We start from the raw sequence: 17,597 nt of genomic DNA, 5'->3' as shown, positions 1-17,597 counted from the left end.
TGAGTTCACCAGCAGCAGGGCAGTAGAGGGTCATTATGTCTGCAAAGACTGGCCCAAGAGGGAGACAGCAGAGATGTCACAAATTCATAGCTATAGGCAGTGAGAGCGAGAGGATGCAGTGAGGAGGAGGAGGAGGAGGAGGAGGGGGTTGCAACGAGGCTGTGCAGGGTCGGATCTGGAGATAAGAAGATGAATGCGCTGCTTTATTTCAGATGGCTTTCTGTTGGTGGTATGTAGTCCAGAGGTTATCACATTACGGTTAAAATTGATCAAGCTGGCATGTCAGATCTCAAGTTTGTTCACAGAATAAAACAAATGTGCTTGTAGAGGGAGAACGATGATGTGCTTGTTGTTTGGTCTAATGGATGCTTCCTTAAAAAAAAAAAAAAAATGTGAAAAAGAATCCACTGCCGCATCAGCCAATTAAAGCGAGATTTTTAGAGTGCTAACAAATGCAACTGGATTTTCCTATAGAGATTTTTAAAACGCAAATGTAAACAATGATAAAGTAGTACTATTTTGTTATTGGTCTCTTGTTACGTGTCCACATGACTACTATACAGTACTTTTAGAGAGTATATAGAGTAGTTTTAAGAATATGTAGGGGTATGGCATAAACACCAATGATGAGGATTGTGCTGTTTCTCTTTTGTGTTGAATATGTATATGTGGAGCTGTGCCACTAAGTCAGGGCAGCTGCCATTTTTGATGAACAGGGTAGGACTAACAGAGGATGGGGTTCTCCAAATGTTAAACCTGGAAAGGCCCATTCTACAAAGAGACCCTCAGGTCCAAAACCAAAACAAACATATCTTTTCTCACACAGTCATATAGTATATCATATACATTCAGTTGGGTAGGTAGTCTTAAATAACAGTATACACTGAAGTGGGTTTGCTGTTTACATGTTAACATCCATCCACATTAGGCAGGAGCAGGCTGAATCTGTAGGCATGGTTATTTCTACTGTATTTCTTCCTTATTCTCCAGAGTGTGGAGGAGCTGTACTGTACCTGCATGTGTAGTGATCTCCATACCATGATGGTCCATGGGGCAGAAAAATCACAGTCTGTGTGCGTTATCAGAAGTGGAATAGCTGGCTATAGCAGGTGTGAATGGGATACTCGGAGTATCAGCTAAGGGCTGTATTAATTAGCTCTGAACAGTAGAATCTGGTCAGTATTGGAAGTCCCTTAAATGCTTAAATTTATGGGAATAAATTATCGGGTGCTTGGGTTTTACGTAGCAGGCTGTAGGAAATGGTAGAAACAATCTGACATTGTGAGTTCAACATATAGCACCATTTCCAGAGCTTTCTGTGATTTTTATATAAAACTGATAATTTATCATGTACTGCTGAGACATTTGTGATCTAAAACCTTGATTCTGTTTCTATTTTCATTGAGGAATGATGTTAATTTGTTTTATTTTCTTTTTCTTTTTTCTCACAGTCATTGCTTTGACAGCTGTCTGGGCCAAAGGGGATGATTTTCTTTGAGTGTTTGCATCATCGCAGGTGTGAGCGACCTTGTATCAGCACATATTAATAAAAAACTATTGAAAATATACACAGTTCATGCTTCAGGGTTTCTCTGGGAACATCTTGAACGGGCTCAATTGAGGTGTGTGTATGTGTGTATATGTGTGTATGGTTATGTGCTGATGAGCAGCATAATTGCTTGTGTGCTTGTGCATGTGCCAGTGCGATAAAAGCATAACAGCGCACAGAAATTATTATTAATCATATACATATAAACTTCAATATACCTACCTCGTGATTCAAACTGGGAATGAAAAGACATCTTTAAGCACTAATACTGTGGTTATGTTTTATTCATGAGCTAAGCTGCCTGTTACGACAGCATTGTGCTGCTCATCTGTGAACCATGGGAAGCAGGGGACTGAAGCCAAGCAGCCCAGCCCCTTCCTGAGTCAGCTCCCCTTTGAACCACACACTGTATGCATATGCAGATTTGACCTGATGGTTTGGATGATGATTCTGTCAAACGCTGGTCTTTGTCCAAAACATACTACACAAAGTGATCAAAGAGATACAGTAAAAAAGCAAGCTGTCAGTTTAAGAGACAAAACCCAGAGCAGCAACACTCACAGTGTTTGGACAGGGACTATTACTGTAAGAGCTTTATGCACCGGGGAGGATGAGAGGACTGGTCTCATACTAATCTGGGGAAAGCAAGGCTTTGTTTCACTACAGTAACCCTGAGTCAGTATTTCCGACACCAGCCACAGTGACGCTTTCAACCATCTCATACGTATTTGTATGTACATGCAGACCTGTGGGCATACTTGCTCAGCTGGATTCAGTTTTACAGAGCATCAGTCAAGGTAATTAATCATACAGTGTGGTGTGATCCCTGATGTAATCTTTTAATAACCGTGGTGTGAATACAGCTTCTGACTTCTGAATGCAGCACTGTTTGCTTGCAGCTGTCTGTTAAGCTACGGCAGCGCACAACAGAAGGCGACCTTTAGTACACTCAGGAATAAGCATAAACATTGTGATCAGCTAGAGATCAGTTAGGGATAACACATACCTAAGTGGTTGGGTTATTGCAGCCCATCTAGCGCCCCTTAAGCCTTCTTATCCCCGATACGGTGTGATCAGTGTTAGCTCCCACTGAGTGTTGTTTCCTTGACTGCTCATAATCCTGGCCACAGTGGAGTGTGATTGGTAACTAATTAGCTGATATCTAGTTATTATGTGCATCAGAGCATAGAGGATTCATCCATAATTACAGCCTTTCTGCGACATTGCCTCACCCGTGCACCTGTTGTGTTTTCATGTCATGCTGCACGTTGTACATGTACGATGACATGTGATGATCCACCCCCTACCCATCCACCCATCTGCCCAGCTCTTGTCTCGCTCATGTCCCCTCAGTGAAACTCCCTGAGAGGGGAGGCTCTGGGGCTTTGACCATTCAGTCACCCCCGTTTTTATGCCGGTGCTACGGTAACACTTTCACACACTGGCTCACCAAACATGAGCAACAAAGCCTCTAACTCCTGACACACGCACTTCCTGGCCCTCAGTCCATCTAAAAGGTAAAAAGGGGGCTTTTTCAAGGTCAGTGCACATTTAGGGAAGCTTAAAATAGACTCAAGACACTGACAAATCAAGACCCACAGCAACTCTTAAGCAGATCTCAAGAGACAGAGAAAAGAGATGTATTGAATTCAGCCTGAACCTTGGAGTATTTGTGTGTTGTGTTAATTACTACCATACATCAAGCCACCAGGCCAAGAAATCTGTAACATACATAACACTTAAATGACCTAGTGATGCATAATATACTTTATTGGTTGATTAATAAATCAGAGCACTATACCAGAAAATACAGTGATCAACCCAAACACAGACACTGATTGCGTTAAAAATCCACAATAGTCAATCAGCAGTATTATAAGCAGGGTTTGATTTATTGAAACAAAAGCAATTTTAGCCCCACCCACAGCGGTTTATCATACAAAAATATGATATATACTTTTATGTGTTAGTACAATTAGGGATTTTCAAATTATTACAATATGAAATAAATATACGTTAACTGTTTTCAGCAGGATTAATAAATGGTGTAATTCTGTTGGTTATGTTACTCACTGCTGTAAGACTCATGACTATTTACTGCCCCCTTGTGGTAAAAGGTTGATACTCCAGGAGCAGTGTTCAATTTTTTAGAAACCAAAGAAAAAATAATCAGACATTGAAATCCTGGATGGAGTAAACATTTTATTTCAAAATACATGAGATGAATTTATCATTTTCTAATATATCTATCATTGTTATTACTATATTTGATTCAATTAACCCTTAAAAAGAAAAGCAATGCAACAAAGCACTTAAAAAATAAATGATTAATGCAGAATCACGCTAAGATTCACAAATGCAGAGTGAAAATAAAACACTGTGGCTAATACAGAATAACACTTAAGCATCCAATAAAAAAAGGTGCTATGATTCAGGTGATAACTATAAACATGATGCTAGACTATGCAGCGATAATAGGGTAAAAGCAGGTTTATTTACAGCTGATCAGTGTAAAAATCAAAAAAAAAAAAAAGAAATCATACATAATGTATTCAAAAAGGAAAGGACAAGTGTATAATGTAATGATGTAGTGATCATATATATATATTTAATAAGGTATAATATAGTGTATTGTATATAATAAACATATAATAAACATCTATTTAGTTTGTAATAGACTCATACTATAGATATTACAATGGTGACAATTCTGTTATATAGGTACAATAATATTAATCTCACAGCTATGTTTGAGGTATGAGGTTCTTTTTCTGGCAGATTTTTTGATTCACCCAAAAATCTGCCAGATTTGCCAATCCAAGCATTTTATATACGTGGGAACGAAGCTCAAATTATTCTTATAATAAGAGCAGTGATTTCCATTTCACCTGTCGACCCTATAATGTGTTAAATGTCAGGTAATGTACCAATGAATCATATATCAATGAATAGGGTGAAAGCAACACACAGCACTGCTTTCCCTGGGAATTGTCTGATCTTTCTTAAAGCGTGCACCGCAAGGCAGAAAAGCATTGTGGTGTGAAAATGATGTTTCAAACAAAAGTTGCTGGACTCAATGCCAAAGGATTGCCAGTAAAAGTACCCCATTCCTGTACAGAGTCAGAGCCAGAGACCCTGATTGTGAGATATATATAAAGAGATATATAAATAATATATTCTTATTATTATTGTCATTATTATTATTATTATTATTATTATTGTTGTTATTATTATCATTATCATTATTTATTATTATACATTTATTTATTTATGTATATTATGGTTCTTCATGTTGGATGACATTGACTCCACGTCAGTGTCCTGCAGAAAACAAAATGTGCAAATTCAAACAAAACCAAAAGAAAAAGAGCATTTCATCAGGAAAAACCCCAATAATATAGCATTTATAGAAAGCTTCCTACTTACTAGCACGGTAGAGCACCTGCTGACCTGGTCTGGGTGAAAGCCGTGTTTGTTCACCAAAGCTACGGCTGTCATGTCAAAATCTTGGACGGCAGCTCTGGAGACAGAAACAACAAGGAATAGAGACATGAGCCTCTGCACAGTAACAGCAAAGTTTGGTTTATTCTCACTTTCCAAGCAGGCGTCAGACGTATTGTGAAGTTCTGACTTCTGATATGGGGGGGGGGGGTTGGACAGTGGGGTGGGACGGTGGGGGCAGTTCAGAAAGTTACTCCCAACAGCTGTCCAAACAGCAGCAACAGGCCAAATGACACCAGGAATGAAGAAGACTGGAAACTGGAGAGTGACACAGATTTCTCTTTGGGCATAGTCATAAGTACAAAATGACAGTCTCACCGCTCATTTGGCAGCAGCGGTTGTCCTTCATTCACATGATCCTGTGATTCGTGCCTTTCACTGCTCCTGGAGAAAAAAATTACAGCCTTTATCAGTTTACTCAGTGGGCGTAAAAGAGCCTTAAGATGAGTATTTCAGTGCAAGTGATCAAGCTTTAGTCATCTGATTGATTTACCAGGATAACAACTGGGTTTTTGTTAACCCTTTAACTCAAATATTTAGGACAGGAATAATTTTATTTCTTGGCTAGAGTATATAAAAATGTAGCACTTATTTCTGTTTTGTTTATGGTGGGCTATATCTCCACTTTCTAGTTTTCTATTCTATTCTATTCTATTCTATTCTACAAAGCGAACATAACCTGTGGGTTGCAGTGAAATGACAGTATTTCATAAGATACAATTAATAATACCTGTTTTTACACTGTACTACTCATACGAATTGATTAACCTCAAGGAGGCAGACAGATGAAACTCAAAAACATAATCTTATAATCATCTTCAACACATTCTCATCATACACCCTAACAACTCTCAAAAGAGCTGTTTATGTAATGCAGGATGGTAATAATTCTCTGTAACTCTGTTACAGTATAATATCTACAATTATCTTAATTGTTCGACTAAAGACTTACCGCACAGTGAACTGTCCTCTGGTGTCATTCACTCCTCCTGGATCATCCCTCACATTCCTGAGGCAGACATAGTAAGAAGTTGTTAAATAGTGTTGATGGAATAAAAGACAAAAAGAATTGACAATAACACACTGACAACCCATCAAATCCCAAAGGCAAACCTGTTCATGGTTCGATGATTAGAGGCTCTGTTAACATCAGGGGCACTCAAGTCTCCGCTGCAAAACAAATACTTGATAAGAATGGTACAGAATCTCCTCTGAGACATTTCAGTCACTACCAGTTAAATAAAGGGAGACTTCACCTTAATCTCCACAGAAAAGTAAGCAATTCTCATTCTCACTTTTTAGTTAGCTCGATTCCCACGTCGTTCAAGCTGTGGTCCAGACTAAGGGTTTGAGGAGTCCTTCCATTGGCTGTTGAATCATTTCTGTGGAGACAAATGTAGCTTTAGCAGATTACAGTCTAGACTTCCTATTCTTCTTAAACACACACACACACACACACACACACACACACACACACGCACACACACTTTGACATAAAGGCTAATAAGAGGTCAGTGTGGATAAAGCGCACAACGTGCACACTTTCAAGTTTATCTGCATCAATATTGTTTCCACTATTTCCATGTTGATCAGTGTCAGAGGGTATTTCACTCAGCCTATAACGACAACATAATCATATGCAAGTTTAATAGAAATTCACGGATCTGAAAGTAGCTTCTGAATATGCGCTGACTCAATTTCGCCATTGTGTTGAATCTCCAAAGCATCAGCTGTGCCCTTCTGGCTTTCACTTCCTTCATTGTGTCTTAAAGGGACATCTAAACATAAATGTGTTAAAATATTCAGTTGAAATGTTCCACTTGTTGAATTTTGAGTTTTTAAAAATGTCAAATTTTTATGTAAAAAGTCATTGGTAGACTGAATGACTTTATAATAGGAATATGCAATGAAGAGGATTTAACTAATTGTATCTTAGTGCATGTATGTGTGCTCAAATGAAACATGAAACATATTGTATGTTAAAAGTAAAACTGACCCATTTTCTTCTCTTTCTCCCCTCTCTGCCTGGGAAACTCCTCCTCCGTGGCAAGAGCAGCTTAGTAGGTGTCTAAAAAATCCAAGAAGTGAGGCCACACAGTTCTGCTTTCTAACATGAAACAAGCAACAAACACATATTTCTGAATCCATGCAAGACACTGTGTAAGTAAATGTGTAAATTACATTAATAGTAACTGTGAAAATTGAATAAAACTCACTTTTTGAAACACCACCAAAGCACCACAATGAGCAGTACAGCACACAGCACAGCAACTGATACACCAACTGAACAACAGACACAATGATTATATGTTATCAAAGTTTAATTTGATTTTCTTTCCAGAAATATAATTTATATTATTCCCAACAAAAATGTGAGACACTGACACAGATAATGTCACTCACTGTTGAGGCCCCATGGTGTTTGCAAATCAGAAGTCTTCGTTTTCTCTGCTGAAGTAAAGAGGTGAGATAATTGTATATATTTTGTATATATGATCAGCAGTGTAAGATGAGAGTCAATAGTAAATCAGTTATCTACACCATCTCACCGCCTTACCAGTAGTGTCATATTCCATACAGTATTCGGCTACATGTTGCCCCTTGGAAAGCAAAAAGAAAAGTCTATATTGTGATATCCTAGAGTGCATATTTCACATATTGAAGCTATTCAGCGAATTTTCAGGAGCAGGACCACACCTCAATTACGCCACTTCCGGCTTTCCTATAAATACCACCTAACCCTATCTGCTTCTTCCGCTCTCGTATTCTGCGCCCTTCCCTCCCACCCTATTTCTCTCTTCGTGTTTCTTCATGATTCTTCCTCTCCTTCGTGATTCCCCGTAAGCTTCACCACAACGCAGTCAGCAACCGGAAGAACTATGCGCATTAATTGTTTTCCTCAATAAATCATCCAAACGCATCTCATTGAAGGTGTGGTCCTTGCTAGTGAAAATCTAAATAAACCCATTTGACTTTTATGGATTAAATTCACATAAGTACATATAAAAGTAGAGAACTCACATCGAAAACTATGCACTGTACTCTTAGGTCTCTGCAGTGTCTTGTAACAACTGAACCATTGTCCATGCTCACAACATCAGGCAGATGGTCACACTGTTGTTTTCTTGGCGCAGCATGAGCAATCAGAGTCTGTTCAAAAATAATAAAATAGAAGAGGAACCAAACAAAACACTGAGTGAGTTATTGTTAATGTGAAACTTACTTTCACTTTCTCTTCCCTTTTTCTCTCACACACACGTATTAAAGGACCAATAAAACCTTTGCCAACAGAACTGTGGAATACTTCAGAGCTCGAAAGCAAATCAAAATACCTCGTTGTCATACACAGAAATCTCAGAAATCTCTCTTCCCCCAGGGAACGCAAATGCGAACTTGAAGCCCTCCGTTATCTTGATGTCAGGACAGGAAATGTTTTTCTGGTGACATTCTGTGAGACAATGGTAAAGTATAAAAAAAAATCAGGCTCTTTACAAACATCTGGAACAACATAACCGACATTACAAACATGCAGAGCAGACTTTGATTAGCTCTTGGTTAGCTCTCTAGTAGCGGAAGTAAAGAATATAATGGAAAAACTGGAAAAACTGGACAGAAATACATATTCACTGTTCTCTATCTCTTACCTGTTGTTTTGCCGTAACAGGATTGCATAATCATGGTAGCAAGTAGACATATTTTAATCATTTTGTCAATCATCAGACAGAGAACAAAGAGACTGCGGCTTCTGAGCTAAGGTCAAAGAAAACAAGGAACAGAAAAAAAGAGGAAATGGAAATATGTCATCTCCGAATCCAAGTGCCAGGATGTTTGCCTTCATTTGGGCTACAAAAATGTTGTTTATAGTAGTTTGGAGAGTTTTTTTTTTTTCCTCATTCATATTAAACTAATATACTTTATATAGAGTGTGGGAAACGTGTGCTATAATTATCTATTTTCTTGATTTTATAGCAGTACAATAACTCCAGACACAGACCTATACAGATATACTGCTATGCATTACCAAACCCTTCAACACCCTTCCCCCTTCTCTTTGTAACCTTTTATTCAATCAATGTAATTCCATCTGTTTCTATGATTATGTCTCTGCTACGCCTCTGTTGCAGTCTGTTCATTTCCCTGTTTTCCTCAAGCCACTCCCAAAACTATAACATCTTCCCTTTCAGAAAAAAAAAAAAAAAAAATTACATCACATTGTTTTCTTCCTCCCCTACAACACCAGGTCTTTGGCTGGCCCATAACGTCACAGGCAATCTCACCCAAACCCCCCTGCATCGCTCATTTCTTAAATGTAAGTTATCTGGGACAGTGCACGGGTTTTGTGCCAAGTTATCCCGAGAGATTAATTAATTTTTCAAGTATTTAACCCGTTGGTTGTCCACATGCCAAATGTAGTTTTGTACACTTAACACAAGGGGAGGCCCTTGTCCTACAGGTCAGAGACACACAGTGAAAAGACAGCCCTATTGGGAGGAGACACAAAATCACCACAGGGCTTTAAATTTCATTCTGGAGAAAAGCAAAATGTGAGATGACAACAATCTTCTTACAAATGCCACGGTACCAAAAAGCTACCTGAAAAATATGCAGATGTGTCATTAGATAAGCATAGTCTTGCCGTGCAGTATGGATTCTGACAGAGCTCTGCCTATACTTTGACAGGATATTTTTACCACTCGGGCAGATGCATGCATGCACACATTTGTGTTGCATATATCTTCCTGTTATCTTTTGAGATGGATTGTAGGAAGAGGATGGCAGTCCTCCAAACATATTCTAAAATGAGAGAAAAGAGTGTGAACAGAGAGGCCTCTGTCATTTCCTTTTCTCTCTCTCACAGACACAAACTACAAAGATAAAGCAGAAGCCGCCATGGTGCAGTACGCTTCATTTACACTGCATCTTCTCTGGTCCACTGAGAAAAAACAGACTATAGTCTGTGTCACTTAATATGGGCCCCTCTCTATCTCTTCAACTTCATCTACTTCCCTTCCTCCATCTCTCTGCTTCTCCTTTGCCCTTCCCTGTCTCTCTCACATGGCCGATACTCCAGCGTAGTCGAGCAAATATGTGCTTCCAAAACATACACTGAAGTTTTCACCTTAAACATGATTATTACAGTGACTTAGATATTAAAATAGATAAAGTGAGACTTCAGCCGACCGGATTCACTTATTGGCCAATTTGGTGTGACTAACCAGTTTAACATTGCATCATTTTATAACACTTCATCATTCCTTGGCTAGTAAATACTGATGACAGCATGACGACAGGCATGAATGAGAGAGAGTGAGTGGACTTGGTTCAGCTCTCATGTGGGGGACGAAATGTGGAAGTGGACTCCTCCAATCATCTGATCCATTTTCCATAGATATCAAGTGACAGTGGGAGGTTTGGATATTCTTCCATCCCTCTCCATATTCACAGAGCCCCTACATAAACAGAGGAGAGCAGCAGTGACGCAGGACAGGCTGAAAACACACACAAAGCTAAGAACATACATGTCCCACAGCCTACACTCCCACAAACACTGTGTCTAGTTATGTAATCTGAATGTAGAAACAAACAGTCTAAACAGGACTTTTAGGGTAAATAATTACAATTCTGCTGCTTTTGGGTCTCCCTCCCATCTGTCCTAACTGTTTCCTTTTTGTTCTGCTTATAAGGGTGGCGACGAGAGATAAATAGCTTTCTTCACATCTTAAAGTCCATTTCCTCATTCTCTGTCCATCTGGATGGGGATACTTGGAGGGTTTGAAAGGTAAACAGTTTTGCACAGTCTGGTATTTAAAAGAATCTTTTTATGAACCTCCATAAAGTTTATGCAGATCACTGTTATGAACCCAAGTTTTTAAAAAAAAAAATGGGTGCACCATTCGGGGTGTGTGAGTTGTGGAGTCAAAGCTGAGGCAAAGCAACACCCCAAGAATCCTGAGTAGCTCTGAAACAATAGTGCTGGCTGCTTAGTACCCTGCTTGGCTTGAGTTTGCATTGCTCCACAATGGTTTCAAAATACACCCGACATAAAGCCGACCGCAACCAAACCAAAACTTCACATACAGACCATGAATGACTCGTTTTAAGAAAACAGTATCGTGTTCACACCTTGACGCTGAGTAGTTTCTGTAGAGAATACATGCATTTCCAAGTTATATTATGCAAACAGAGAGCAACAGCATAGGCCTTTAAATGGCATTTCCCTGAACCCAAACCGTAGCAGTGATTGAATCCGTGGCTCGGAAAAGCATTGAGTCACCAGGGGTGCTTTCAAGTAAAATGGTAATAAGCATAATCCCTCATTCTGAGTGCAACACCAAAGAAGAGGTGAGTTGAGAGAACGGCAAATCGTGCTGGGACTGTTACAGACTCTTTGGTCTGTCCGCTCAGTATGAAGTCTGAAACCCCCACTGGCACAGGTTGGATATCACAGAGGGACATCTACACACTGCCAGCACAGGAAGCATACCAACAGCAACTCACGCTGACAAAAATGCATACAGAGAAATATGAACGCCGTAACCACATTCAGCAATACATTCAGTCATGCTATGTGGTTACATTATGAAACGGACATACCAAAAAATGAGCAGCTAATAAAAGTAAATTAGCAAGCCTGAAAGAATATTTTTCATTAGTGCTTGCAGTGGAGGTATAATGGGAATATACAAATATATGAAGTCACAGGGCCTCACACAATATCATGAGCACCCCCACCCCACCTACACCTCCTATACACATATTAAAGCCCCTTCCATAGTCAGCCAACTCTCCCTATCGTTTCCAAAACCACATCTCCCCTTTACAGAGCTTGGTTAGCCTGGGCACGGCAACTTGAGCCTGCTGAGAAAGTATAATAAAAAGAAGCAAATAAAATGATCCAATCAGGAGCACCTCTCCACCACCGAGCCAAACATGAACGATCTGAAAGATGTTAGCTAACAGACCAACCCCTGCCTGAGGGCCTGTCAGTGTTTGAATATGAAGGCTTGGTGAGGCTGCATCATGTACATTAGGCTATAAAAGACAAATATCAACGTTGAAGCACTGCATAGTAAGATGCACAGCAGCTCTTGTTCATATGGTGTTGAGGCACATGTTGCGCAATATCAGAGAGCAACTTGGACAGGCTCTATTAATCTGTTTTCCAGCTCAATCTCCTGAGAGGGATCTCTGACAGAAAACAAACTTCTCTCTTTGAAGCATGGCCTCCAGTTAAACTTGTTCAACTGTTCTCTGTATATTTCACTCTCCTTATTCTGTTTTCTCTCCCACTTTCCCCTTTCACTCCACTTTTCTTCCCCCTGTCATCTCTTACTCCTTTTCTCTGCTCTTTGCTCTCCTCCACCGTCATTTTCCTCCGTGTTTCTTTTCTTTACTCTCTTCATTTCTTTCCCCCCCTCTGTGATTCGTAGCTGGCGCAAGTTTCAGTATTTGGCTGGGTGAACCCAGGGTGAGCGTGTCTTGTTACAGCAGTCCAGGCCTACTGATAAAGCCCTGCATTGTGAAGGATAATCCCTCAGAAACAATCAGGATTTTTTTATACCGTGCCCTCTGTTATTTCTGTTGCTTCACACATAAATATACACACAGCAAGCACACACACACACACACACATACAATACAACTCAACTCAACTCACACACGCAACCATTTTCTCTGTCACACAAACAAGTACAAGCACTAGCATGTACTGTGCACCTGGTGTGCTCATGAGAAAGTATGCAAAAAATTCACATCAAATTACCCATTTGGTTAATTTCGTTTATAGGTTGTTTCCTTTCAATCACAGCAGAATCCCAGACTCCTGAAGCTATGACTGACATGACAGGAGTTGTAGGGGACATGGATTTGTAAATGGGAGTTGCTGCAGCTCATGAAATGTCAGTTTAAGTCAGTATGTCTATCACTGTCATGTCTTGTTAAGACAGCCCTTCTGTAGCGGTTCACACTTGGCTGAGCCCTATTGTTATACAAACAAAGCCTTGTGTTTGGCTGTGCTGCGGATCAGTGGGGCGATCGGGCACTCACCTGAAAAATCTCAGAGAGGTGAGCGGAGGAAAGAGAAGAAGCACAGCACACTGTAAAAAAAAGAAAAAAAGTATGTCTGAACACGTTTAAAAACTTGGTTTCATTAAAAATAATGAACAAATGTGTTGTATTGGGACACTCAAACCGACTGAAGCTGTCTTTAGGGATATCCACCTATGAGTTTCTTGCTATGACAAATCAAAGTGGGGAAGGCCCGCACACCTTTTTCATGGAAGACTTTTTGACATCACACAGTAGGAAAACCAGAGATGTAAATGATAAAATGAATGATGGATGATCTCCATTTCACCCCTTTCAAGGTCCTGGTATTGCTGGCTCACTGTCACACTTTCATGACTCACTTAGACACTTGAATAGGATGGAGCCGTCTTTAATGTTTTCAGTAACACTTGTGCTTTTCCAGCTACAACAAGTCAAAATGTCTGCTTTGAAAAGGCCTATTGTGTCTCCAGTTTTATTTTGTTTGATGTAAGGCTGATCTCACAACTGATTACCAGTAACAGTGATTTAAAAAATCTGATTAGCACTGTAAACAAGTTGTTCAACCACATAAATTTTTTTTTTATTTTTTTGAGACAAGATTACTGACTCGTGAAGCTTTTTGCAGTGTGCTAGCTCAAGCCGAAGCCAGCTGTTCAGCGTCTAGACAGGTAGGTGCCTCTGTGGTTCCAGGCCTGGGATTGTCTTCCTGTCACCGCCATCATTCTACATCTTCCAACAGGAGGTTTCCTTCACAGGCTTTTCCACTGTTGTCATCATCTGTCCGAGGGGAAGGAGAAACATAATTACAGGACAGAGGCAACCATAACTCACCCCCTCGAAGGTTCACACTAATAACAATAGTAGCCAGCAGCCGCGACATTGTTCAACAATTACACAAAATGACTGTAAACAATCCATCGCAAAAGCTGTTGTAGTCCACAAAATGCCCAAAAGCAACAGGAAAAAGTCTATTTATTTTAAAAGACACTAAAAGGCAAATAAAACAGTAGGAAAAGACAAGCGCGGTCAACTGCTTTAAAAAGTTATTACTGTTATTAAACATAATATCTGCTACTTTCTCTGATGTACTTACTGCCCTCTGTTTGCCAATTTAACAAACTCTCCTTTGCAAAATATGTTAGTGTATCAGCATTACACACATGAATTACTCACAAGCTCACCTCAATCATTACTAGGAATTACAGGAATATTGCCGGGTGTCTACTGTGTGCATACTCATTAAACTATTGCCGCTAAGCTATCATCACACTTACATGCTCAGAGGGGGTAGATGAAAGGCTTGCATGCATACACACATACACACACACAGGAGCATGGAGAGAGGCCTGCACTGCATTTAACACTATCCTAAGCTCCGACAAGCACGTTTCATTGGCTCTCTGATGTACTGCGGTGTTGTAAGTGTGACCTCAGCACCTCAGGTTTTTCAATTCTCCCTGTTATTCCAGCTGGTTCCTAGGGAGGACTTTAATTAGGAGCAGCTCTGCACTGATAGCACCATCCTCGCTATCACAGACACGCACTGCATCATGGTCTCGCACATACAGTAGACCACTGTACAGTCCCACACGCACGGCTGCAAACTCTTGCACGCACAATCATATACTGCTCACATACAACTACAGTATATTCTTTTGCATTATATTCCTGCATTTAAGAGATGATAATAGTATATGTAAATGAGAGTAGGTGTGTATGTGAGAGTTTGATTGACTGAATGTAAATTATATAACTTAATGAAGCTAAATAATCTGGAAAATAATAGCTAACTTGCTAACATTTTAGCAAAAAAAAAAAAAAAAAAGGTGAATTTTAAGCTGTCCTTAAACACCCTGTAACTTGATTTGTATGCACATTGTTGCCTATGAGACTTCAGCCTCTCAGGAGCTGAGAATTTACCCACTCATTCAATCAAACTGCCTTCCTTTTTAATTAAACACTCGCAGCAGTTTTGCACCACATGCATTCAGTTTCTCTCACACACACTGACACACACACACACACAATCACTCTCTCCCTCACAGCATGTCACACACACCCACATACACAAACAATAAAGCTCTCTCACTCATGCTACTATTCTTTCCTACACTCACTGTTGTCACCTTTCACACACTCAATTTCTCTTTGTCACATAGAATATCCCACTTCCTCATAGACACACACACATACTTACACACACACACACACACTGATATTGTATTTCACATAACACCATTTTTAGAACACACACACTCATTCTGTCTTACCCACACACACACACACACACACACACACACACACACACACCATTATACTAATTCACATATCTCACAAAAACTATCATTCTCTCTCTTAGACATCATGTAATGTGCATATGCAATCTCATTCACACACACAATAATCCTCTCTTATAAACCACATCAATATTTCTCATACGCTACTCTTTCTCTGTACAGTATATTCTAATACAGGTTAAAATGGTATATGTAGGAGAGTATGATAGTATGTGGGGGAGAGTTTAGTGTTGTATATGTGAGATTATGATGGTATGTGTAAGGATAAGTGTGATTAATGGCGTTAAGGACATCTCATATACACACACAGAGGTGTAAACACAATACAGGTTCTGTATGTGCTCTGCTCACATACATGTACAGGACTAAATATCGAGTCTACTGGGTAAAAAAACACAGATATCATATGTTATATCACTGTTTCATACACACTGCTAATCTCAGAACTGTTTTCTCAAGACATATCTGTTATTAGATCATCCTCTCGCAGCCTTAGAGTGCACTGAGGTCAGTTGCATATATCCAACTGCATGACGTTCACTGTAATTTGCTTAAGTGATGAACGGGCTGTTTTTATGATTCCCCTGCTTGTATTAACACAAGTGTCACGTCAGACTTAAATTACCACTACATGTGAATGTTTGTGCTGAGGGAGGCTTAGCTTGCTGACCTTGGAACCTAGCGTTGTCCTCCCACCTCTCCACCGCAGTCATCTGTGACACCTCATGGATCCTAGCTATTGGTTTTATTCCAAGGTTCTTGTTTTTGCATTCCAGTCTGCCTTCAGCAGCCTGCAGGTTATGGAACAAACACCAACACGCACACACACACACGTATACACACTCCACATCTCTCAGACCGCATAGTATAAACATAGTGGTTTGGTATCTCTATCGACATGTCTTGTCTAGGTCCTCGTAGATAAGCTTGTTTTATTGAAGAAAGTCAAAGTTTAATTCAGTTGTTATGATTGTGAGTGAAATCCTTACCTGTTAGTGTTACCCTTGTGTCTGGAAACACTATTTAAACATGTTTACCTCTGGATTTTTTTTTTTTTACAGGAGACAGAGAGAGAGCACCTCGTCTCCGACAAAGAGAAGCTGCAGGTAGCTAAGGTCACCCTACCCTAAAACATTCAGCTTGACACTAGAATAAACACACCACACATTATGGCGCCAGGTCTTATCAGGTAACCTTTCCATTGTATTGTACTTTCGTAACACCTCATCACCCTTGTGAAGACAATAATATGACCTCCAAAATTGTAAATAGTGGCTTAGGTTTTCTGCTCCATGTGCTGCATTTCATGACCAGCTAGTGAGAAAAGATCTTCAGCAAAACTTGTTGTTTTAAAACATATAATTTAAATAGTTTGTCTGCCAATGAAATGTTCCTGAGCAGTCAGATAAAATTGCTCTCTTAAAGAGCAGAAAACAACATCCTTAGAAAATTGTGTGCCTTTTGTTTCTTTCAATTGATTCAGAACAGAGATATTGCTGAGAATTACTCTTCCAGGGAAGTTTGTTGTTTTTATCATCCTCAAATACATGTTCATTCACTGACTGATCTCTCTCCACATTTCATTAACAATTAATATAAGCTTCAAAAACCCTTCATATCCAGCCTCAGCTACCTGCACATCGCATGTGGTGCAGCACATAACAAAGCCTCAATTCAAGCGATATTATCCCCATCAGATAGCATAATGACACTGTCCTCATCAGATAGTATGTGTACTATCTATGTGTACATACGTATGTCTTAGAGTGATAAATTCGGTATGCAAGTGATTTACTGTTGTGTATGTGAGAAAATGCACGAACATCACACGCCTACGCAAGGTTCCCATATTTGGCAGTGACTGTGGTCCTGCTATCCACCTGTAGTTCTTTGTAGATCCATTTTAGGGACGTTTCTAACTTACACCATGAGCCAACGTGGCTTGGCACATCCTAATCCCTGAAGAGCAGAGAGAGAAGACAGGGGGAGCGAGATTTATCTAACCAGGAACACACACACTAATGCCTTTCACAGACTCATATCGGGACACAATGTGCCCACTCGCAGTGCTAAAGGCTGCAGCTACTGCTTTCATTGACTGTCATTACTATGGGAGATTTAGAAATATGCATAGCAGTGAGGCCGGGGGAGCAGGTCTGAACTCGAGCATACTAAAGAGCCCATTAATCCTTTTTAATTCT

General features: G+C 39.8%; 1 protein-coding gene across 4 annotated transcripts; it reads right to left on the bottom strand.

Annotated features, from left to right (window-relative positions):
- Positions 1-4,762: 4,762 nt before the first annotated feature.
- Positions 4,763-17,480, bottom strand: LOC121883430. 4 transcript variants are annotated; one of them, XM_042391686.1, is made up of 15 exons: positions 16,067-17,480; positions 13,707-13,876; positions 13,097-13,146; positions 8,383-8,498; positions 8,072-8,200; positions 7,608-7,650; positions 7,454-7,501; positions 7,267-7,333; positions 7,047-7,157; positions 6,346-6,432; positions 6,164-6,220; positions 6,003-6,059; positions 5,369-5,434; positions 4,976-5,069; positions 4,763-4,870 (listed from the first exon to the last, which is right to left on the bottom strand). In XM_042391686.1, exons 5-15 carry the CDS (start codon positions 8,135-8,137, stop codon positions 4,814-4,816), a joined length of 753 nt encoding a protein of 250 aa, XP_042247620.1. In that variant the 5' UTR covers positions 8,138-8,200; positions 8,383-8,498; positions 13,097-13,146; positions 13,707-13,876; positions 16,067-17,480; the 3' UTR covers positions 4,763-4,813. The 4 variants fall into 4 exon arrangements, with proteins under 4 accessions (XP_042247620.1, XP_042247619.1, XP_042247618.1 ...); XM_042391685.1 differs by lacking the exons at positions 13,097-13,146; positions 13,707-13,876; positions 16,067-17,480 and adding an exon at positions 8,695-8,865 and having other exon boundaries at positions 7,047-7,118; XM_042391684.1 differs by lacking the exons at positions 13,097-13,146; positions 13,707-13,876; positions 16,067-17,480 and adding an exon at positions 8,695-8,864 and having other exon boundaries at positions 7,454-7,498.
- Between the last annotated feature and the right edge of the window lie 117 nt (positions 17,481-17,597).

This window comes from Thunnus maccoyii, chromosome 18 (genome assembly GCF_910596095.1).
Source record: "Thunnus maccoyii chromosome 18, fThuMac1.1, whole genome shotgun sequence".
In the NCBI taxonomy this organism is placed as follows: Eukaryota; Metazoa; Chordata; class Actinopteri; order Scombriformes; family Scombridae; genus Thunnus; species Thunnus maccoyii.
This window is presented reverse-complemented; position numbering and strand designations above follow the sequence as displayed.